Source organism: Gopherus evgoodei, chromosome 4 (assembly GCF_007399415.2).
Source record: "Gopherus evgoodei ecotype Sinaloan lineage chromosome 4, rGopEvg1_v1.p, whole genome shotgun sequence".
Lineage (NCBI taxonomy): Eukaryota > Metazoa > Chordata > Testudines > Testudinidae > Gopherus > Gopherus evgoodei.
The window spans coordinates 96427405-96453339 of record NC_044325.1 but is presented as its reverse complement, the minus strand read 5'-3'; the positions used below and the strand labels follow the sequence as shown (position 1 = coordinate 96453339).

At 42.0% G+C, this 25935-nt stretch overlaps 1 protein-coding gene across 1 annotated transcript in view; it reads left to right on the top strand.

Moving 5' to 3' along the window:
* The window catches only part of CCDC73 (coiled-coil domain containing 73), a 62509-nt gene that overhangs the window by 34761 nt on the left and 1813 nt on the right, over positions 1–25935 (top strand). The window contains 5 exon segments of the mRNA XM_030562125.1: positions 8882–9068; positions 10244–11827; positions 21485–21536; positions 21538–21616; positions 22347–22409. Coding sequence (XP_030417985.1) covers positions 8882–9068; positions 10244–11827; positions 21485–21536; positions 21538–21616; positions 22347–22409 — 1965 coding nt within the window.

The window sequence follows — 25935 nt, the reverse complement described above, 5'->3', positions numbered from 1 at the left end:
AATTATCTTTCGGGTTTTCATATGCAAAAAGATTGGTGTGTTCACTTGTTCTAAGACCCTTCAATGATTACAGGAGGAAGACTTGAGAATAGAAATGGAGGCTATTAAAAATGTATTACTTAAAGAAGCTTATGGTCATCTCCAAGACAGCCACCTTCCTCAGAAAGATTCAACATACTGAGCAAGAGGAAAATTTGCAGGTAAAATAAGGAGCATTTAATGATTGCAAAACCTTATATTTCTTGTAAAGATATCAGTGAAGTAAAGATGCTTTGGTAATGTTTGCAATTCTGCTGTGCACTCCACTTAATCTAAGCAATTTAAAACGTCTGTTTTGCTCTATTCCATCATTCTACAACATAATGATCCAAGAACAGTCTGAAATTTACCGAGCATATAGTAGGTTTTTTTCTGTTGGTCAAGCCACTTCTGTCCCTCCTATTGGACCCAGACAATGTCCTGGGACCATGGGTGCCTGCTCCATCCCAACCTCCAAGCTCTCCATCCAACAGTGTGGATGCTTCTGGTTGATGCCCATTGAAAAGTCCTGCTCCAAAGATGTTCAAACATGGTTTCTGAATAGCAGAAAACCCTCAACTAGAAATTCCTGGCTAAGTGGAAGCACTTCTGTATTTGGTCTCAGAGGAAACATGCATCTCCAGACCAAGCACCCTGGACCTCATACGGGACTATCTTCTGAATCTAAAACAACGTTTGGCTATTAGCTCTCTAAGAGTGCATCTGGCAGCTATTTCGGCCTTTAACATATGGATGGATAATAAATTCCTTTTTTCAACTCCATCACCACCCAATTCCTGGATTTGGCCAGACTGTAGCCTAACTATGAGACTCAATCCCTCCTTGGGATTGGAACTGAGTCCTAGCAAAATTGATGGGACCTCCCTTCAAACCCCTAGTAACTTGCTCCCTTCTTCACCTCTCTATGAAGGTGGCATTTCTAGTGCAGTTACCTCAGCCAGAAAGGAGGGTGAGTTGAGAACTCTGGTGTCAGAACCTCTCTGTACAGTTTTCCATCAAGATACAGTTTATCTTCACTCTTCACTGAAATTCTTACAGAAGTAGTCTCTAATTTTCATGTAAACAAGCAATCTATTCATTTTTTTTCTGAAACCTCATACATATAGGGATGAGGAAAGCTTCACTCATCGGTTGTCAGAACGGCTTTAGCATTCTACCTGGAGCATACTCAGTCCTTTCAGATCCTCTGCACAACTGTTTGTAGTGGTTGGAGAACGCTAAGGGCCAACTAGTTTCCACTCAAGGAATCTGTTCCTGGCTCTCTTTGTTCATTCACCTATTCGCTAGCTGGCTAATACCATCCCACCAGGTGGAGTGTTGGCACATTTAACTAGAGTGCAGGCATCTTCTGCAGCTTTCCTGACACAAGCACCAATTCTAGACATTTGTAAAGCAGTGACTCGGTCATCACTCCACACTTTTGCCTCTCATTAAGCCTTTCCCATCAGTCCAGAAACGGTGCTAGTTTTGGATGGGTTTCATCCCTTCTCCTTTTTAGGGGGTGGACCTTCCCCCTTCAGGATAACTCATGCTGCAGAGTATGCCAACCTCATCCAGGCTGTAATTCCCGATGGCCAAAGCAAGCTAGGGGGTAGTCCAGACCAGTAGTTAAGTGTGTGCATGTTTTGGGTAGCTGGCAAGTAATCCATATTGGATCCATATCAGTCCAAGATTCCCCTACTCATCAGATAGGGAATTCCCTTCTGACACTTTAGAGAAAAAGGGGAGTTCCATCAAAGATGAGCCTGTGCTGGCCCAGCCTGGTTTGAGCAACAGTGGATGCCACGTCCAATGCCTTTTACACTGCCTCTAGTAACCATATGGGAACCATACTGGGATCCTTGGGCTGCATATCGATAACAATTTCTCATGCCCCTAGTCTCTCTTGTGTGGACAACACAGGAAGATATTTCCTCCTACTCCACCTATCCTTCCCTCCACTACTTCAGGCACAAGAGTTCTTTGAGGAGCAGTGAGCCAGGGCAGATAAAGGTGCTACTCGCCAAATAAATATTTCTTCATCTTCTACAGCTGATCCCTTCAAACACTTCCAGGAGTTAATGAAATGCATTGCAAATTCCCTAAAGATTCCCTTGGAAGAGGTCAGAGAGTTGCAGCATAAGCGCCTAGATGTCCTTCACTGGGACTCCCTCTACTCAAGCTGCCCTGCCTATCAGTGAGGCCTTGTTGGATCCTGCCAAATCCATCTGCATACCCCTGTGATATTACATTCCAGCTAAGAACTATAGATTTTTGTTCACCCATCCAACACTAAACTCCCTGGCTGTGGAGACAGTGAATATAGTAGACAATAACACATGAAAGCCATGCCATATAATATGGATCAAAAATGTTGATCTATCTGGCAGCAAGACCTACTTGACTCTTCAGTGTAGGATTACAAATGATCAATTATCACATGCATCTGACGAAGTGGGTATTCACCCACAAAAGCTAATGCTCTGTTGTGAGGCGGTGTGGCTTCCCTCCTCCCCAGGGAGGGTTGAGCCCTGTCAATCACCCCCCCATAGAGGAACCGCTGGGAGGAAGTCCCGCCCCTCAAAGGGTCAAGCAGCGACCCGGAAGGATAAAAGCCGGGCCTCAGCCCTCAGTCAGGGCCCGGCCGCCGGCAGAAGCAGACGTGCCCGCTGACCCTCCTCACCGGGAAGCCGCTGAAGCCCGAGGCTGGTGGGAGCTGCCCCGCAGCCGCTACGACGAGGAGCTGCCCCGCAGCCGCTACGACGAGGAGCTGCCCCGCAGCCGCTACGACGAGGAGCTGCCGGAGCTGCCCCGTCCCCACTACGGCCCCGAGGAGCCGCTAGACCAGACCTGGTCCGCCGCCCCGGAGGTATTCCCGGACCTACCGCCCTGCCCGGACTGGGAGGAGCCCATGGTACTGGACACCCCGACGGACCAGGTAGGAACCAGGGAGGAGGCTGGAAGTAGCCCGGGGGCAGCTGACTACAGTCAGGCTGCAGAAGGCCCTGCGCCTATGTCAGTGTGTTTCGGTCAGGACCTCCCCACTGACCGCCACTAGCGGCGTCAGCCGCTACTAGGGCCCCGGGCTGGAACCAGAGGAGTGGGTGGGCCTGCGTTCCCCCTGCCACCGTAACCGGGTGGCAGACTCCCCCTCTCCCACCTAGTGTCACTGCTCTGCGCTGCTCCAAGGCCAGAGCTAACTGAACTGTGTTTGGTGCCCTGCCCGAATCAAGGGCTGGGCCCCCTTTGACTTTGCCACTGCTCTGCCCTGCTCCAAAGGCCAGAGCTAGCTGAACTGTAGTTGGTGCCCCATCCAAACCAAGGGCTGAGCCCCCTTTGACTTTGCCACTGCTCTGCCCTGCTCCAAAGGCCAGAGCTAGCTGAACTGTAGTTGGTGCCCCGCCCGAACCAAGGGCTGGGCCCCCTTTGATTTTGCCACTGCTCTGCCCTGCTCCAAAGGCCAGAGCTAACTGTTACTGTGTTTGTTGCGCCCTGCCCAAACCAAGGGCTGGGCCCCTATTGACTCGCCACTGCTCTGCCCTGCTCCAAAGGGCCAGAGCTGATAACTGTGTTTGGTGCCCACCCGAACCAAGGGCTGGGCCCCTAGTATTTAACTGTGTATAGCTGTTCGGTCCCGCGCACAGGGTCTGAACCGCCGGAGCGGACTGCGATCCCAAGGGCAGAGGCCCTCGGACGACGAGACGAGGCTGGTGTGGCTCCCCTCCTCCCCAGGGAGGGTTGAGCCCCGGCACCCCCTCATCCACATGCTCCAAAACGTCTGTTAGTCTATAAGGTGCCACAGGATTCTTTGCTGCTTTTACAGATACAGACTAACACGGCTACCCCTCTGATAAATTATCAAGCGGTCAGGACAAAGCACAATCACTCAAATTATGCCAAATTCACCATCTTAATTAAACTGGCTAAACTGTGATAGCTGTTTCAGGCTATTATCTATGAGGGCCAACTATTAGCTAGAACATCTTTGCAAGCCTCACTGGACATGGCCTACACTGCTGCTCAGTTCATCTCCAAAGCAGTGATCATGCAGAGGTCTGGCTGAATTCCCAAGGGACATCTGAGGACCTTCCCATCGATGGTCTCAAACTGTTCGCTGAAGCCACTGATGAATGGTGGTACATCTTTAAGGATACATTGAGATTCCTTGGGATTTACATGTCTACAAGCAAATGAAAGTTTAGCAGATCCCAAACGGTATAAAGATCTTGCCCCATTCCATTTTCAAGATTCCAGAGACTTTATGGATTGCCCAGGAAGAAATCAAGGATTCAGAGGAAGAGACCATCTACATCTTCTGTATCCACTACTGAGCTATCATCATTTAAGCATCAGGTTTCATAAGCTGGTTGAGGGCCCGGAAGAACCCCACAAAATGGAGTTGCATCTACCCCATTCCACCCACCTCCCACCCTATGGAAACTATTTTTCTCACTTTGAATCCGTGTGGGACAGTATTGCATCAGAGAAATGGGTGCTGCAGGTTATCAGATCGTGGTACTCCATCCATTTTACTTCTTTGCCTGCTACCCATCCCCCTTTCTTCAGGGACCTCTCTCAAGAGTACCTCTGAAGGCAGGAAATTGACAACCTTCTGAGCACAGGAGCCATAGAATCAGTTCCAGTTCAGCACAGAGGAAGGGGCTTTTACTCGTGTTACTTTCTGGCCCCAAAGATGAACAGGGGATGGAGACTGATCTTAGATTTAAGACTCCTAAACAACTTTGTGAAATCACAAACATTCAGGAGGTTGACTCTTTCAGCTATAATTCCATCGCTGGAACCAGCAGGTTGGATTTTGGCCCTTGACCTTCAGGATGCCTACTTTCATACATCAATTCATCTGTCACAAATGATTCCTGTGGTTTTTGATAGGTCAGGATCACTTCCCTTTGGCCTTTTGTCTGACCCAAGAGTGTTCTCAAAAATATTGGCAGCAGTCGCAGCTTACCTTTAATGTTTAGCAATAATTGTTTTCCTATACCTTGATGACTGGCTACTCAAAGATTGATGAGGTTTTCACTACCACAAAGATGTCAAGGTTCTTGTTTCACAATCTAGGTTTGCAGCCCAATATCAAGAAATCTATTTTAAGCCTGGTACAAAGAATAGAGTTCATAGGAGCCTCCTTAAATGTGACACCAGCCAGGGCTTATCTTTCTCCAATAAATTCTTGATGTTAACAAATTTCTCACCTCAAAGATTCAGATCAGTCCACAGACATCTATAAGAAATTGTCTTCAACTGCTCGGACACATGGCAGCTTGCACCTTTGTGATGCAACATGCCAAGCTCTTCCTTTGATGTTTCCAGAGCTAGCTCAGGACTGTTTATACTTAAAAACAGCCTGACCAAGCTGGTGTCATGTCAGTCTCTCCTCAAGTACAAGATTCTCTCAATTGGTGGAAAGACCATGTCTGTGAGGGGATTCCATTTGTTCTACCCCCTCCTTCAGTCACCAAGACACATGGATCTCTAATAGGTGGAGGGTGCATTTGGGGACCCACAGAACTCAGGGCAAATGATCTGCCTAAGAGACATGACTACACATCAACCTACTTGGTTGAGGGCAGTCAGGAATGTCTATCTTTTTGCCTTTAATCAGAAATAAGTCCATAAAGGTCCTGATGGACAACATAACCTGCATGTTCTTTATCAGTTGACAAGGAAGGGCCAACTCTTCTTCCCTGTGTGCCAAAGCAATAAAGCTCTGGAACTGGTGGATAGTCAATTTCAGCCTTATCTCAGCAGCTTACCTCCTGAGGATACAAAACAAAATAGCCAACAATCTCAGCAGGCACTTCTCCCAGGACTATGTTTGGGATTTGGATTCTTCGATTGTCGGTCAAATCTTTCTGACTTAGGGAGTTCCAGAAATAGACCTCTTTGATACTGTTACCAACAACTTGAAATGCAAACACTTTTGCTCAAGTAGGGTCTTAGGCCCTCTCTCTTTAGGAGACACATTCCTTGTTCCATGGACAAGAGGCCTGCTATATACTCCTCCAAATGCTGTTTCTGAGAATGATAAATAAAATCAAGCAGGACAAACCCAGAATCCTATGAATAGTTCCAGTGTGGCCCAGACATATATAATATTCTTACATGATTCACTTAGCCATTTGTCAGGCAATTAGCCTTCCATCCATTCCTTATCTTCTTTCCCAAGATCTAATTGGATTCTTCACTCCAACCTGAAGATTCTTTGTCTTAAAACTTGACTCATGGGAATAGAGTGTACTTGTTCTGATGTTACTGAAAAGAAGAAAAGGTGTTACTGAACAGGTAACATGTAACAGTAGAAAACATTCCACGAGATATACTTACCTCCGCAGGTGGAAAGGGTTCAGCCTTTGGCATATTCAGACGTGTATTCCATCTGCTCATCCTTCCCTCTCAATTGTTCTAGATTACCTCCTACAGCTGAAAAAGACAGGATTATCTATGAGCTCTTTCAGGGTCCATTTGGCAGCTAAAATAGCTTTTCATTCCTGGTTGAGAGATTCTCAATTTTTGCTTATCCCACAACTTTGAGGTTTCTCAGAGGATTTGGGGGAACCTTTTCCCCCAAGTTAAGGGGCGCATTTTGATTTGGGATTTGAATTTAGTATTTAGATGTCTTATGGGGCCCTCCTTTTGAGCCAATGGCTGCTACTTTCCTCATTAATTTATCTTAGCCACAAAAAAAGCCATCTTCTATCACCTCTGCTTGAAGGGTTGGGAAGAGAGAGGCTCTGACTGTGGAGCATCCATTTACAGTATTTTTCAAGAACAAAGTTTCATTATATCCACATCCTAAATTTTCACCCAAGGTGTTGTCCAAGTTTTACATCAACCAAGTTATCCATTTATTTTCCCAGAGTCACGCCAGTCTAGAGAAGAGGCTACTTCGCACACTTTAGATGTTAGGAGAGCTTTAGCTTTTTATTTGGACAGAACTAAGGGATGTAGAAAATTACCCAGACTGTGTGTCCATTGCAGATAAGTTGAAAGGTTCCACCCAGAAACTCCACAGGTAGATTTCTGATTGCATTGTATTGTGCTATAAATCTGCAGACATACAGACTCTTTCTGGGGTGTTGGCCCATTCCACGAGATCTCTGTCTATATCTAGGCTTTTACTCAAGTGTGTTCCTGTTCTGGACATTTCTAAGGCTGTCACCTGGACCTTTACACAACAGGCAGCATGTGAACCACTGGGTGGATGGGGGGAGCCTAGCTCCCAGCCCTGCTCCTTCCACCCAATGCTCCTTCCCTTCCGTGCCCCCCACCACAGTCGCCAGGCCCCTGCCCTAGAGTGGCGCAGCCGCAGCTCCCCCCCCAAGCTCCATAGCGACAGGAGGGCGGGTGACGCGGCCCAAGCTGGGGCCACCCCCACAGGGAAACTGGACTCCAGCTGCATAGAGCAGGAAGCAGGGGAGGTGGGTCTGGGGGCAGAGTGTGGGCGGGGGCACGCCTGACTGTTTGGAGAGGCACAGCCTCCCCAGCCTATGATACCCATTGCCCATGCTCCACACATACGAGCATTAGACAGTGATCAAGTCTTCTAGATCAGAGGCAGCTGTTGGAAACACAGTCTTTTCTTCAGTCTTGGACTGGGCTCTGCAGCCTCCGCTCCAGCTGAGGGTTCTCCTCAGTAGGTCACCTGAAGTGGAGCTCCCATAGGGACGCTACTCAAAGAAGAAGAGGAGCTCTCTCACTTTGTGCAGTAACTGGAGTTTTTAAGATGTGTCCTCCTTAGGATGCTCCACTGCCTGCCCTCCTTGGAGATTATGAAGTAGAAAAGGAATTGAAGGCTGTTCACCCATGCAGTCTTATATAGCTTTGGAGTGTGGCACATGTGCAGGCTGAACGGCATTGCTACCAAAAATCTCTGATTAAAGGCGCACGGGGTCTGAGCACACCTGAAGTGGAACGCCCACAGGGACACACATCTCCAGGAACTCCAGTTACTGCACAGTGTGAGTGACCTCCCCTTTCATAAAAAAGAAAGTATTTCTCACTCTCGTTGATGAGAAAAGCTTAAAAATATGACATAAGTGCACCCTAATTTATCCAAAACCAAGAGGCAAATAAAAAGAATGCAATACTGTTTTTTTCCCCAAAGTTGTGATTTTAAAGCCTCTCTCATGACTTTTGGGGTCTGACTCATGATTTCTGAATGTTTGAGTTTGGTTATACTGGGAATGGGAGGAAAAGATGTAAAAGAGGGAGAGACAGGCAATGTGTGAAGAAACGTAGAGGAGACTTCAAACAAATCCATAGGAATGGAGGAAAAACAAGTTATCAGACCCCATGATGGAAAAAGTCAATGGAGTTGTGGCTCTGGCCTATAGAAAAAAGTAAATAGAAACGCCTATGCCTTTTTCAGGAACAAAAGGAGACATACAAAGAAAGCAAATGTTTTGTGAAGAAAGTGCGTGTCTGTGTAATTAGCAATTGCCTGCTCTCTTCAGTCTTCTTTTTCTGCCCTCGCTTGTTATTGGACAGGTCATTTGGGATCGTATGATTAAGCCCTGCCCTCTTCAGTGACCAAGTCAGCACACTTTATTAACACTTCTTCCTTTGAAAATTCTTTTAATATTTACATCATGCAAAGTTGCCCATTTGAAAAACCTAGTAGTTAAATAGCTTGCCTGCTGAATATAGCATGTGGGCCTGATACACTGCTGTATGTAAGCAAAGAAACTTCATTTAATTCAAGAGAATGACTCCTGATTTACAGCAGTGTAGAAAAAAGTGAATGAGGCCCTTCCTGTTAAATCTAATCTGAAACTTTGGTAAGTAACCTGAATATATTTTAACTCTAATTAATAAGTTAACTATCTCTACCATTTTATGACAGACTAGTCCAAAAGAAAATGCATATACACAATCTACAATCAAAAACGATAGTATTTCTGATCCTGGACAGGAAGATGACATTGAAGTAAAGAATATTGTAGGCTGCTCTTCAGACATTGATAAAGTACAGACCGAACAAAGTAATGGAAGTGGATGCACAGAAGAGACAAATAACATTATTGCCAAAGGTATAAATACTCTCAAATACACTATATGATGAGAGATTCAGTGCCCAAAATCAAATATTCTCGTATAAATTAATGAAATTCTTGGTATCAGTAGGTGCCACTTTGTGTAAAGTACACAAAGCTCTGAGTATAGGCACAATCCTTCCTGGAGCTGCTTGCCTCACTCAGGTACAATTTGCATGCTCCACTATCCCTTCTGGTGCAGTGTATTTTTTGTGCCAATGTGAAGATAGGTTCAGAGAAACTTGCTCGTCCCCAGCTATAGTACAGGAGCATAAGGAGGGAGACACTCTTCCCTTCTATCTGTACACCCCAGGAGATAGGGTTGCAATAGCTCAATATGTAATGGTATAATTACTATTCCATGCAGGCCACATCCACAAACCGCTTATGCCTCATATAGCTCTCTCAAACTTTTTTTTTTTTTCTTCAGTTTTTTGAACCTGCCCATGAAATGGTACTTATCTAAGCCCAGCCTCCAAAATGACAGGAATGGAAAGTCAAAACTTTAAGACCTTCATAACTATATGGTGGTTTATTGAATCTACTCTTTTCTTGCTATCTAATAGAAATGTTCATAGCATTAGAGTATATTTACAGTGAACAGCTTCTGTAAGTATCAGAGGCCTTAGCTTTTCTTCATTATTTAGCAACTCATAAATGATGGCATGTTCCTATGGTATGAACACTGTCCCTTAAATAGGATTGATGAGTTATAGATCAGAGAGATTGAGAGAAAAATTACACTTAGATATTAGTGACTTTATTTAAGCTACATATAGGATGAAAAAAATCATAAGAAATTGTTTAAGTTAAATATCTAAATATATGGCTATAAGCAATTTCATTGCAGAGACCATCATCAGCTATTCTGGCAAATACCAACTGGGATAATATTACAACCAAATCATAGAATACTTAACAGTTTCATTTTTTAAAAATAGGCAAAATTTTAAATATATTGTTCTGTTTGAACATTATACATATTTTGTCAAGTACATACAATATTTGCCTCTAGGAACTTTCTGATATTTAGAAAAAATTGTAACTATTCACGTATGAGGAAAATGAACATTAATGAAAATATCAGTACAACTTTGTGAACTGCATTTTGCAAAAAAACAAAACATTTAACATTCAGATGTTTTTGTCACTATACTATTTCATCCTAATAGATTTACAACTTATTGAAAATTATAAGGATGAAGTTAACATTGCTAGCCACTGTGAAGAAAAGCAAAGGGAGGCTTCTCCAGGCAAACCCCCCTCCACAGATATTGATTTAATTACTCAAGGACAGACCTCGGAAGTATGTGTTGCTGAGTGCAAAAAGACAGCAAATATAGGAAAAACAGACAAAACGTTCTTGGAGAAAAACAATGCAAGTGCAGAACTAAAGCCACAGGACAGATCTTGTGCATTGGCAAAACTCCCAGAGAACACAAGAAAGATGCTCCTTGACAATACTGAAGAATTGGGTGTTTGCAGTATGGATGCAGGTCGACAGACAGACTCCAGCAAGAATATATTTGGCAATGCTTCAAATGAATTAGTTTATAATACAAATGATAAGGCAGATGCCACACAGGATGACAAAGGTGTCTTTATAAATGAAGCACCAAGTGAAGAATCCAGACAGGTTATTGGCATAGAAGACAGTCCTGTAACTGAGAGAACTGCAGACAACCATCAAACCATGGCTGATTTTAATTTTGCCATCCTGTCTCAGGTTACAGAAAGTAATCATACAAAGTTTCAGAAACGTCACTTACAGGACTCCAATGACATTTATTTAGATAATGAACAAGACAAAACAGAACCACTTCATCTGTTAAATCGAAGCACCAGTGGCATATCCTCAGATATATTTCAATTTAAACAGATTCATACAGATATTCAAGAGAAACACAATACTGACACTGCAAGCACAACTAAGGGGAACCGTGCACTGAACAGTACTTGTGATACAGCAAGTGATGCTCCAGTTCTGCCTACTACTTTATGTGATAATGTAAGCATGAACACGGACAATACAAAAGAAAACAACACTAATACATCTCTGTTAGAGAATTTCAATGTAAGTACTGAAAAAACAGATACATGGACAAATCTGAATGATATGCACAGCAATCAAAGTGAGGAAGACATTTCTGGACAGACAGAAACTGATACAAATACATATGCATGCACAGATGTTGTTTTGCCTCTGAATACTGAAAATATATGTGATTCTCAGACTATTATTCATAAACAAATGGTTATAAACAAAATTACCACCGATAAAGAAATGTCCTGGGAAAAAGTTCATGCAAATGATTTTCAGATACCCAAAATGAAGGATGGACAATCCCTTGTGATTAATGATAATGCACTAGAGAATACATTGTTAAGAGCAAAGAAAGAGTCATTAAATAGTACAGTTCCAGGAGAGAAAATTGCTGAAGGTCGCCTGGAAGAATCATGTTCTTTACTCATAAGGACATCTGGAGATTTAGTAAACAGAAGTGGAAGGTCATCCTTTGATCTTTCAACTTCAGATAAAAAAACTGAGAAAACGCCAGTATACTTAAGTTTTTCAGATCTCAGTCCTTGGCTGAGAGTAAATCAAGTTGAAAGTCAAACAGCGTGGGCTTCAACTTCCGAAGAGCCTTTCCATTTGAAAGAGAAACTACTATGTATAACAGAAAACAAAAAGATTCTTTCAAAAGCACAGTGTCAAAATCTGAGCATAAACGCTGTCATGAAAGAAACAGAACTAGGTAAGAGAAATAATTATTTACATTTTAACGTGTAAGAGGAACATACTAGTGAATATGTACATAGGAAAAACATTAAATTTGGAAGTTCTCTATTCAATGTAAAGTAGTATCAGAGGAAAAATGTAAACCTTTTGATAATTTTAGCTATTATCTCTGAAACTTAGATTTTCCCTACTAAGATGTTGAGATTTCTCAACTAACCACATTATAGATGCAACTAAGTGACTTATTCTGTGTTTATTCTATTATCTGAATAAATAAACTTTATCTCTTCCCTCCCTTTGTAAAACAAAATAACTAAATGTAATTCTCATAAGAATTTCTATAGCAATCATTATCATCACTGCTCAGAGACCTAGACCTCAATCCTGGATCATGATTCCCCTAATGTGGATAGCTGCATCCATGCTACTGGATTCTGATGCAAGAGGAGCCCCAATCATGAAGACTAAGCACGGTACTAGTTTGGGGATAAGAGTGTGATCATGGAGGTGCTGAGTACCTCATGGAAAGTTTTCACTTCCTTCAACTCTCACAGAAATTAATGTTAGTTGTGGGGTGCTCTGTGCCTCTTAAAATTGGGCCCATAAATAGCTTGTTTGGTTATAATAGTGCATATGTCATTAATCCAGATAACACACTCACACACAAAATAAACAGAACATGGCAAAAAATGAGAGGAGAAGATTCTATCCTTTGATGCTTTGGGAAAGAAAAACAGGTGAGCCCATTAGAAAGCTTTTGGTAATTTGGTGATTATTTGCTGAACAATATTATGCATACACAAAAGCTGGGCGAATAACAAATATGAACTTTGTTATAAACATTTGTGAATGTAGTCTAGTAAAATGTGAAAAAGAAATAAAGCATATATCATAGATGTAATTTGTTTTGCAATAAATCTACCAATTAGATTTGATTACTTTAATGAGAAGTGCTGTTTTTAAACTCCAAATACTCTTTTATTAAGATAGCAGTTAGAGGTAATTTTTGTTTCTCTATTAAGAAAAAAATAATGTATTATTTTTACAGCATCAAAAATTGTGCTAGGTGCTTGAGAAAAAAATATGTGCTATAGGATAAAATTTTCAAATGCACCTAAATGATATAGGTGCTTCAGTCCCAGTTACTTCCCTCCAAAGTTGCCTCAGCAGTTTTGAAAATGTTACCCTTAGTCACTGCTCCAAAGAATTTATGATTTTAAAAAAGCAAACAAGACACAGCAAGTAAAAACAAACAAACAAACAATGAAGGAAATAGGGGAAAAGAAAAGAAAAACTAAATTTGTAAAAATAAGGTCATGTGGGTACATATATGTTATGCAGGTGTCTTGGCTATTTCTTATATATCTCTGTATGCCTGGATTTGTGCCTGTAATATTTTGTATTGATAAGCTATACCTCTAATTATTGAATAATACAATAGTGGTTCCAGTAAACACACTATTAGGCCTGACTGGCCCTTCGACAGAAGAATCCATGAGCTAAAGTAGGAGGAGAACTAGAAGGGAAACCTGCCAGGGAATGACATCTCTCTGTCTCTTTCTTCCCCCCCCCCCACCTCTTTATAGAATGAGCCACAATTCCACCTTCAAATCCCATTGCCCTCACCTTAGGGGCTTTTACGTCTCTGCATTGGGGCTCTAGAGACCCAGGAGAACTCCCTTCCTCTGCACCCTGGCAGCAGAGCTCCAATAAAGCTATGCTGTAGGGCTCCTTCTAGCTGAAACTATCCTGAAATCCCTGTTAAAGGGAATTTCTCCCTCCATGGATGGGATTGTAGAAGAGTTAATATAGCCTCATGCTGTATCAACTTTGTCAGATATAATCTACAGAAGTGGGGATGGGTGGGGAATGATAAAACCCACTCTCTCCATCTCTCAGCCTGTCTGCTCCCTGTATCTGGCCTATCCAATCCCTCTGCATAGATCCCAGCTCAATCAGGGATACAGGTTTTGTGTATGTTCTTTGTAAATAGGATTGCAACCTGGCTCACTTCCTCAGTTTTTCCTCTCTAAAGAAAGTTGCCCTGAATATTGAGCAACTGCTAGAGTTAAAAAGGAGCAATGTATCAATGAAAATTTTATGGCCAGTAGGGCTAAGGAAAATCAGAAGGAATTCATGAAATATAGCAAGAACAAAGGAAATTCAAACACTGATACAGGTGTCAGACTAGATAAGGATGATAAAATTGTCAATCATGAAGCAGAAATGACGTTAACTATTCAATTGATATTTCTGTTCTGTATTTGGAAAGAAGCAGGGTGATGTATTCATATGTTAAAACAATAAGAAAATATTTTCTGTGCCATCAGTAACAAGGAAGTATGTTAAACAGCAACTATTCATTTTTTTCAAATGGACAGGATTGGATAACTTGCATCCATGAATATTAAATGAATTGTTTAAGGATTGCTCTCAACCATTAATGATGATTGCTATTATTCCAAGATTTGTTAAAGGACTGGAAAAAAGCTGATGTTGAGTAATTATTTTAAATGGTAAATGGGATGACTGGATAACTTTAGGCTACTTATCTGGACATTGATCCCAGACAAAACCATGGAAAGACAGATATGGGACAAAATCAGTAAAGTATTAAAATATGGCAGCATGATTAATACTAATCAGAACAGTTTAATGGAAAATAGGTCATGTCAGACAAATGTGATATTGGTTTTAATGCAATCATGTTTGTTTGGTAAAGGTCATTGTGTTGGCATAATATATTTAGATGTCTGTAAGGTACCCAAATTAATCCCACATGATGATTAAATTAACACTTTACAAAACCATTGTATCATATTCAAAGGATTAAAAACTGGTTAACTGGTAGGTTTAAAAAAATAATTAGAAATGGATATTATCCTATGGTTGTGTTTCTAGTGGGATTCCACAAGGATCTATTCTTGGCCCAATGCAATTCAATATCTTTATCAATGATCTGAAAGAACATAACTATGTAAAAATTACAGATGACACACAGAGATGGAGTAGTCATTTATGACAGGCCTGTTATAAAGACCAAGTTAGAACACCTAGAAAAGTGGGCTCATTTGAATGAAAGGTTTTAATACTGCCAAATGCAAGATGAAATATCTAGGAACAAGGAATGTAGGTCACAAATTCAAGATGGTAGTTAGTATCCTGGAATGCATTGGAACTTAAAAGAACTTAGGGGTAATGTTGGATAAGCAATAGAACATAAGCCTCCAGTTAGGTATAATCTGGAAAATATCAAGGCAGTGAGATAGTATTACCTCTGTATATGGCATGAGACCACTACTGGAATACTGTGTCTAGTTCTGGGGCTCACACTTCAATAAAGATGCTGAAAAATTGGAAAGAGTTCAGAAAGAGCTACAAAGTGCCTCATCCGGCACCAGCGCGACCAGTGCGGACAAGATCCCTGTCCCCCCGGCACTGACACCAGGACAATCAGTACTAATGGAATCCTGCCACTTCAGGGATCTCCGCATATTGGACGAACCACAGTCTCCACTTCTCAGTGCCGGGACCTATGCATTGAACCTGTGCTTAGCACAGGAATTATTCACACTGCCATGCCATGCTCCTCTGCTCTCTAGTGAGGGTTTAGACAGCAAAGCAGAGGAGGTGGCATCACAATACTCCACTCAGGCCCCATATGGTGCTCAGTATCAACAAAGCCTTAAAATGTACCCACAGATGGCCTCACCACTGGCAGACTGGTTCGGCCACTATTGGGCACCACCGCTGGGATCTACGTCTCCCTACTGGCCCTTTTAAGACTCTTGGGCAGCATATCACTGACCTGCCTCTCGGGCTTCAAGCCTCACCCAAGAACCCTCAAGACATACCCCCTCGGCCACAGCATCCAGAGCTTCAGAGCCTCCACAAGACATTACAGAGGAACTGGAGGGTGGTGCCGAGGAAGAACTGACACCGAGGATCATATTCTCCTCCTCTCCAGACGAAGCAGTAATGCCTTTCCCACCATCTCTGGCAGATGACTTTCGTCTCTTCCAGGAGTTAGCAAAGAGTTTCAGACACTCTCCAAATACCACTAGAAGTACATTCCCCATTGACTCCTTGACTTGACATCCTCCATTCTACCTCTTCTCAAAGATCGCCATCCCTATTAAACTACCTTAGACCCAGCAAGAACCATATGGCAAACCCCAGCATTGGTAGTGCCTACCTGCAAGTGGGCAGACAAAAACTACTATGTTCCCGCCAGTGAATCTGAATTCCTCTTTTGCCAAGTTATGCTCAGGCCACATCCAACCTCCCTGTTTCATATGAATCAATTGAGTCACCTTCAAATTTTTTACTCCAAGCCTCACCAAGACAACAGAGAGGCTATTTTGTATACCTGAGATGTCAAGAGAGCCCTGATTTTATACTTGGGCAGGACAAAGGCCTTCAGGAAGTCCCCTAGGATTTTCCTCTTCATGGTGGAAAGATCCAAGGGCTCAGCACTATCAGCCCAAAGACTCTCCAAGTGGGTCTCAAATTGCATCAGACAGCATTACCAAGCTTGCAACATAACCCCTCCAAACTCTATTCATACACACCAAAAGGTCAATCTCCTCATCTGTTGCCTTCTTCCAGAGTAGCCCTATCTCAGAGATCTGTAGAGCACCAACATGGGCATCAGTCCACACTTTCGCAGAACACTATGTGATCACTGGAGACTCTGCCTCCAATGCCATCATCTGTAACTGACCTGATTCTGAAATCCTGGCCCTCCAGAAGGGGGACCACTCAGGAGTCACCTACAGTGGAGCACCCATAGGGACACTACTCAAAGAGGTTACCTTGTGCAGTAATGATGGTTCCTTGAGATATGTATCCCTACGGGTGCTCCACAATCCATGCTCCTCCCCTCTACTTTGGAGTTCTTGTCAATGAGTCTGCTGTAGAGAAGGAACTGAGGGAGGTTAGCTTTCATGCGCTGGCTAGCCTCATGGTGCAGCCAGAGGAGAGACAGCACATGTGCAGGCCTAACAGACACTGCTACTGAAGTCTCCAATCAGCAGCACAGGGACACAAGTACATCCACAGTGAGTACCCATAGGAGGACACATCTCGAAAACCCATCATTACTGCACAAGGTGAGTAACTTTTTCTCAGCACAGGGTCCTGCCTTTTGGTCCTTCTGCAGCACAGGATACTCACCAAATGCTTGGCAGTCACACCACAGGTGGAATCCATGTGGACAACAGATCTCAAAGAAATACAGGCACTGTAGGTTAAGTAACTACAAAACTTTTACACATTTACACATCTGTTTAGATTAGAAGATGATGTAGCTATGTGGGATACCTGACTTCAACTCTCAATACAAATGCCATGCTCTCAGACTGGTGCATTGCAGAAATAGTTAAGAGTCTAGGTGAGGGAATTACTTATGCCACTCAACCACAATTCTGCCAGTGAATTAGGGAGTGACATTGATAGGTTACAGAGAGCAGCCACAACACAATCTCCAGGGCGAACTGGGATGAACTGGGAAATAGTATAAGACTTTCCTGAAGAATTATAACAGAACCAAACAACAAAAAATTAATGAAATACAACATTATAATTAGATTAAGGTCTCCTGCTGGTACATACATATGAAGGCATTTATAAAAATTAATGCCAAGGCAAAGCACATATGTATATTCATAGTAAGGTAATAACTTTTGCTGCTGTACCAAATGATTGATATTTGTTACTTTGCTGTATCAACATTGACTATGCTGACTGGTTTAGAAAATAGACTTAAGCCCTGATCCTGCAAAGATTTAGGTATATGCTTAATGGCACTACTCCCAGCGTGGAAAGTCTTTGCAACATTGGGCCTTACTGTGTAAGTCATTTTCCAGGGAAATTTTGTGGCCAACTCTAACCATGTGATTCTTGACAAATAGGGTCCCGCCACTGACCAACATTTCTTCCCCCTCCGCCATCTAATCCTCCTCACCAGATGAGGCAGAGATGCCTCCTCCGCCCTCTCTTACAGACAATATTAAACTCTTTCAAGACCTAAGAGGGTGGCAGATACTTTGCAATTGCCTCTAGAGGTAAAAGAATCATACCATAAACTGATAGACATTTTACACTCCTCTTCTTTATCCAGAGAAGCCTTTCACATCAATGAGGCTTTCTTGGATACAGCCAAGATGATACTGCAGACCCCTGCATCGGTTGCGCCAATCTGTAAGCAAGCTGAAAAGAAATACTACATCCCAGCCAAGGGCACAGAGTTTCTTTTCACCCATCCACCCCCTAATTTGATTGTTGTGGATGCAGTGAAGTCCAGAGGTCGTCAGCATCAGGCGAAGTCCACCTCACATGATAAGTATTGGAAACGCCTCAACCATTTTGGAAGAAAGGCTTATTCTTCTGCCACACTACAATTCCATATAGCAAATTACCAAGCGCTAATAGCAAAATATGACTACTTCAATTACTCCAAACTCAATTTGTTTATTGATCATCTTTTGGATCAGTTTAGGGCCATTATCAAAGGACAACTGGTAGCCAAGATAGCACTCAATCAGTGCTCGACGTAGGCAATTCTGCAGCACAATCCATCTTCACAGCAATTGTGATGCGACAAGCCTCTTGGCTACATTTATCTGGCTTCCCCACGGAAGTACAGACAAACATGGAGGACCTTCCCTTCAAAGGCATCAAATTGTTTGCAGAAAAGACAGACACATCCCTCCACACACACAAAGACTCCTGGGCCTACAAATCAATGTCCAAAAATCAATGTTAATCTCAATACAGATATTAGAGTCCACAGGAGCCCATCGACTCTCTCCGACTGAGAGCGCTCCTCCCACAAAACAGATTCTATAAGAGGGGAACAGATTAAGGAGACAGTGCAAACCAGCCCTCAAATATCAGCCTGATGCTGCGTTCAGCTGTTGGGGCCTATGGCTGTAGGCACATCTGTGATAGCGTATGCCAGGTTTTGCATGAGGTGTCTCCAGTCATAGTTCACCTCAGTTTACAGGCCAATCAGAGACAGTGTAGACAAGCCCCTATCATTACCCACTGAAGTCAAGCAATCCATGAAGTGGTGGAAGGACCCAGCAAACATCTGCATGGGGATCTCGTTCACACAGCCCAACCCCCCTCCAGCACTACTCCTCACCATTGACGTATCCCTCATAGGATAAGGAGCATATCTCAACAACCTCACAACATGGGGCAAGTGGTTACCCATGGAGGCATGTGTTCATATTAATCTCCTTAAACTCAGAGCAGTCAGGAATACATGTGCTTATTTCCTTTTGCTGATTAGAGGTACATACACAAGCGTCATGACAGACAACATAGCATGTATGTACTACATAAATCATCAATGGGTGCCAGATTACTTTCCCTTTGTGAGGAAGCACTAATGCTATGGAATTGGTGCATTATGATATCAATGGCCTACCTACCAGGAGTGCAGAACACGACAGCGGAGAGTCTCAGACTCAAGTTCCTACACAACCACGAATGGGAGATAACTCAGTAATACTCTGTGGCATATTCAGACAGTGAGGGACAGCAACAATAGACTTGTTCACCACTTACCTGAATAAGAAATGCCCATGCTACTTCTCTAGGGCAGGCCTCGGTCAACACTCTTTAGGGGATGCTTTCTTTCTGTCAAGGGCACAAGGGCTCTCTATACGCCTTTCCCACATTTCCTCTATCGCTCAAAGTCCTAGTAAAAATAAAGAGAGAGCAAATGTTTTAATGATTGCTCCAATCTAGCTGAGACTGACGTGATACCCTTACCTGTCACAGCTGGCAACATGCCTACCAGTCTCTCTCCACACCTCCTCTCGCGGAATGAAGGAAACACTTTCCACCTCAACCTGCGGATTCTCTAACTCAAGGCCTGGCTCCTTCATGGTTCCAGCACATATAAAGATCCTGCTTTCAGGAAGTATGGGAAGTATTATTACATACTATGAAATTGGCTACCCTGTTTAGTTACCTGCAAAAGCAGACTAGATTTCTGGTTTGGTGTAATTCCAAGCAAATTTCCCCATCTGCTACTCTCCCAATGGTACAGGAGTATATACTAACTCTCGAGAAATCAGGACTATCCCCTAGTTCATTCAGAGTTCACCTAGCAGTCATAGCAGCCTTTTATGAAGAAATAGAGGGCTTCTCAGTGCTCTCACACCCAACTACAAAACAATTCCTTGAAGATATAGTAAATCTTTTTCCCCAACCCAGATGCCCCACCTCAATATGGGACCTAAACTTAGTACTAAAGAGCCTGACTCAGCCACCCTTTGAACCCAGGGCCACTTGTTAGCTCACACACCTGCCTAAAAAGACAGTGTTCTTGGTGGCAATCTCCTCAGCAAGAAGAATAGGGAAGATAGCAGCACTAATGGCACTCCCACCCCCTTGTACAATATTATTTCGGGACAAGGTTACTTTCAGACTGCATCCAAAGTTCATCCCCAAGATGACCTCATCTTTTCACATAAATCAACTGATTCACCTCCCATCCTTTTACCCTAATCCTCACTGTGATAACAGGGAGGCTATACTGCATACCCTAGATGTTAGGAGAGCCCTGGCCTTTTACCTGGCCAGGGACAAAGCCCTTTAGGAAATCTAAGCTTTTCCTTTCCATTATGGAAAGGTCTAATGATGCAACGATACCAGCCCAGAGATTCTCCAAATGGGTCTCGAATTGTATCAAACACTGCTATCAAGGTCACAACATGGTATCTCCATCCGGAATCCACACACACTCCACAAGGTTTGTTTCCTCCACTGTTACCTTCCTCAAGAATGTTCCCATCTCAGAAATCTGCATGGCAGCAACTTGAGTCTGCGCATACTTGCCCAGAACACTATGTGATTACTATGGAGTCTGCTTCCGACACCGTCTTTGGCTCCACAGTATTGTCATCCATAACAGCTCTAAAGTCCCAGCCTCCCATTAGGGATAGTGCTCAGGAGCCAGCTACAGTGGAGCACCCATACAGACACTAAAGAAGAGGAAGTTACTCACCGTGAGCAGTAGCAATGGTTCTTTGAGATCTGTGTCCCTAGGGATACTCCATGACCCACCCTCCTCCCCTCTTACTTAGCAGTTCTTGTCAAGGGCTCTGTGGTAGAGAAGGAACTGAGGGGGATTCACCTGGGTGTGCTGGTTAGCCTCCAGGCAGAGTACGAGGAGGGGACAGCGCAGATGTGGGGTGAATGAACACTGCTACCAAATTTCTATCAGCAGAGCAGAGATGCAAGAGCACCTACCATGGAGCACCTATAGGGACACACATCTCAAAGAACTATTGTTACTGCACAAGGTGAGTAAATTCCTCTTCAATTATTTACCAAAAATATCTTTTTATTTTAATACTGGGACTTTTGTAATGCATTATATAAATGAAATGGTAAACAGTATTTTTTTTATTAAAATGGAAACTTTATTAAAAAAATCATCTTGCCGCTCTCCTACTGAAACAGAATTTCTGGCAGTAAGATCAAAGTGTAGAAAAACAATAAAGTACAAATGAGGTAAAATCAAAACAAAAATTCTGTGATTTAAAACAAACACTTATGGCTGTTAAGATCAGAGATAAACCAGAAGTTTAGTCACTCTAAAATTAGTGCCTAGAAAATGAATTGCAGTTGTTACCATTTCCTTTTTGTCAATCAGATTCTACCAGTATTAACAGAGTTGCTGACACTTTGAATACCTCAAGTATCCATCGAGGTCTCATAGAGACCCAGTGAAGAATGGAATGCAATAGCAAAGACTTTTTATGATTCTTCTTTTCCCTCAGAACATGTAAGTCTATTAAAAATATTGCAGAGCAGACCTTGGTGAGTTAATTCCATAGATATGTGTAGAACTGTATGCATCTGGATGCTTTAAGACCTAGTCCATCTCCAAAATAATATCAAGAGGGCAACATGGCACCATTTTTCACAATTAATGTTGATAGAAAACAGCAGGAAAAAGTCACAGCATATAAATCAAGCAGATGCTAGCCAGTCTGTTTTGGGAGGAGAGGGTGAGGTAGTTCATTATGTACCTTAATAAAAATGATTACCTACAATATAGGAAGACAAGCATATTATGTTCCTTTTGTTTACTTATCTAATAAAATAATTCAGAATATATATGAATTGCATTGTTAGCTAGTTTGTTCTATGCTGCAATAAAATATATATTGTTCATTGCTTTTGAATTTGTTCATTATCATCATCTTTGCTTGATAAGGCAGAATATTCACATTTGTATACATCAACATATGCATAAGCAGAAAATTAAGAGAGGAAACCTGTCATTCTCTAGAGTCAATTTGTCATATAAGATGAAACTAGCCATGCTTCATGTTGCATTTTGGAGATCTCTGTGGTACGTAATGCTGTTCGCAAAAACCTGAAGAAAAGGGCTGAGTCTGGTTTCTGTTTCAAAGAGACAAGTGCTAAGGCACAATATTAAACATACCTACAAGGGTGATTTTTTTTTTTATGACAGCTTGTGAATTAACCATCTTGGACCTTCCATTTAGGAAATGATTACTGAGAAGATGGTGGGCAGTCAGCTGGATCCTATTGGTCTGGTTTCAGGCCTGGTATGTAGAGATAATTATACTGATATCTTCATCTGATAGACCAAGGTTAGAGGTCTACTGATTTTACTGGATCACTTTCAATACTATTTCAGCACCATTTCAATATCATCAGCTCAACTGTTCTCTAGTAGCACTATTCCTTCCTTTTGGATAAATCTCAAAGGGTTGCACTGAACAACTCCTCAGCCTCCCGACACTACTTCCATGTTATCAGTATTCTTTTTCAACAAAAATGAGGCCACCAGCAAAAGTTGAGTTGTTTTGGGCTACATGTGCATCAATATGCTCATGATACTCAAATCTCTCTTTTGCCTAAGTCAGGTTCCAATGTGTTTGCTCTTCCCACATGTGAAAGACATAGGAATAAGGATAAAGATGAGCTGAAGTTAATGCTGAGTGGTAGGGAGAACCTGGATAAACTGGCAGGGATTATAGCATTTCCACGCTTTAAAAGGAATGGACATTTCTGCCCTTAGTTAAAATAGTAGACCAACATGTTTTAGCTACCGCTAGACAAGAGGTTGCAGCATTTCCTTTAACATACACACCTCTGACTGCATTTATACATACTTTTGTCACTTCTAGACTACACTACTGAACTGTGGTCTGCATGGGGCTATTCATGAAAGCCAAGCAAAGACTTCCACTGGGGGAGAATGTAGCGGTTTGCCTTTGTGGATTAGACATATGGGAGACATAACCCGTGCATCTTGCTGACTTCAGGTGCATTTCAAAGTGTTGAATCTATAAAGCCCCAGTCTGGGATTTTGCTTCTGACTCTTCCCATTTGTTTTGGTATTACAATTGTAATAATTTATTTCCTCAAGACTAACCTTTATAGGCATAAAGAAGGGGAGCTGGAGGACTAAAAATAGTTAAGAGGTGTTCTTGATCACTAACAACTTATATTGCTATCATATAGACTACTGTACCAGTTATGTGCTACAGCACACTGAATAAATTGTATTCTAGCTCAGACTAAATACATTCACCTGGAAAAAAAGGAAAGCTAGAGTATTTTTTTTTATTTATTTAGTCAAGCCCTTTAATTCTGAAACGTTTCCTGCTCCAGTTCATAAATTATAAGACACGTCTCATTCACTGCATCTTGAAAGGTAAAAGTTGCATAACTGATATCTACAAGGAGACCGGCTCTCTCCTGAAGCCCTCCTAAGGTGCATGGGATCAGACGCTCTGGTGATGTATCATTTCTGCAATTTAATTTTTTTTTTTAAGAAACCTAGAAAATGGAACGCTATATTAAAGTTGGATAGTTAAACAGTCAAACCAGGAAATTACAAAGGTAAAACCTTAATTGTGGCCCTTGTACTTATGCATTATAATAATATATGATCATTTATTTAGACTGTCTCAAATACAATACATACAGCTTTTCTACAACCTTAGGGCTTACACACACTACCACGTCAGTATAACTTATGTCACTCAGACTTGTAAATAAGTCACCCCCCAAATGACGTAAGTTACACCAATCTAAGCACCGCTGTGGACTGTGCTATGTCAGCAGAGAGCTTCTCCTGCCGACACAGTTACCACCTCTCATGGAGGTGGAGATCTCTCCCATTGGCATAGAGCATCTTCTTCAGATGCACTATAGTGCTTCTAGTGTAGACTAGCCCTTAGATACATCTGTGGTATTTTGTAGTACTGTGTGCGCCAGACATAATCCAGTAGTCATTTCTATATGAAGTGGAGTACATCATTGCAGTACGCTTTGTGAAAATGGTACAAATTAGGTATAACAGCAATAGATAAAATTTGCTGGGATACTTGAGATATTTCATAGCTAACACATATTTCATAACTACCTGACCCCCATGAATTATATGCAAGGATGTATGTGTAGCGGTTGAAAATAATTGTATCATATATGGCTGCTAACTAAATAAGCCATGTATTTGGATAAGATAGGCAAGAATGTACCATATAAAAGTCTAAATCAAGGATGACCTGGATCACAATAACATGGAAAATAGGATATATACAAATGACAAAAATAGTACAAGATACTACACAAGTGCACCTAAGATTATAGGGGGGTGGAGGGGGAAAATCAAGGAATTTTATATAGCCATGTATTAAGCATCCATACACCATGCTTGCAATCAGAATGCATATGCACAAGTGCAGAGTTAAGGTTGCATGAGCGTACCTTAACTCATTTCCTGAACCTGAGTGCTTAAATGCATAACATTAACATTCTCTTAATGATGGTTTCTATCAACAACAACTTCCTGTTGAGCGTAATAGCATTTGTTCTATTTGTCACTAAGACTGACACAGCAATGCACGACTCTCATTAGAATCAACCAACTTGGGTACAGAAATCTGCAGTTTTAAAGCATTTCTGATGCTTTAATATTTAAAGGCCTAAAGGATACAAATTTTTAACCCAATGGAGTATCCAGTATTTCAAACACGTTGTAACATATCTGTATTAAATGTATAAGCCTGTACACATCTACACTGCAATTTATTCTCCAGGGCTCAAATGCTGGTCCTTCTTGGACTAAAACCCTAGTAAATGGCCTTGCACATGGGAACCTTACTAGCAATGCCAAGTGCAAACCAATTCTCCTCCCACCAATCTAACATGAAGGTGCAGGTATAGTTCCATACACCCCCTAAATGGGAATTCTGGCTGGTGGAAGCATTGGCAATGGACAGTTTGCCCACAGTCCTTCAGGCCTGTGGAGAGAGCCAGATCCACCATTCATTGTCTTACATATAGTGCAGTCTGTCTGCATGGACGCCTACTAGTGGAACTGCAACAGTTTCATTACATTTTAGACTTACTGGGGTAGAAGTGTGGAACGGCATTTGGCTGTAAATAATTATATTTTCACTACTCTTGAGATAAATTATACTTATTTTAGTGTACAGTTGAAACACACCTACAATATTCCTTTTAAAATCCAAAAATGGTTATAAAACACAACAGAGAATGGCGCTTGTAGGAGTTAGGCCTTAGATATGTCTTTTTATTTTCATAATTATTTTTACAAAGTGGTGCAGTCAGTGCCCTTACAGCTTCAAGAGATACTCCTCTCGCCTGCAGCTGAAAAAATGACCCTATATATAGTCAAAAAGTGCTAGATGCATCTTCAGTCAGCTGGAAAACTTGTGCATGAAGTCAACTCCTTGAGACCCTGTATGTCAAGGACTCGCGTAACAGAATTGCAGTTCTTGGAAATGGAGTTTCAAAGTACCACTCAGTGTGGCATATTAATAATCTGACAAGCAGTTGAAATATTTATTAATTCATTGTATTATGTCTGATAGGTGAGCCGTGAACCAATAAAATGTCCCCACACCAAACCAGCTGCATGTATGTGTAACACGTGTGCTGTGCAAAGAGTTTGCTCTAGTAATTATCCACAGCCAAAGTAACTAGGACACTATTTCCGTTCTCTGTCACTTTAAAACTGATTAAAACGGAAAGTAAGCAGTTTGAACACTAGTATATTGGAAAAATGCCAAGTTTCTAATGGCTGATTCCACTTTC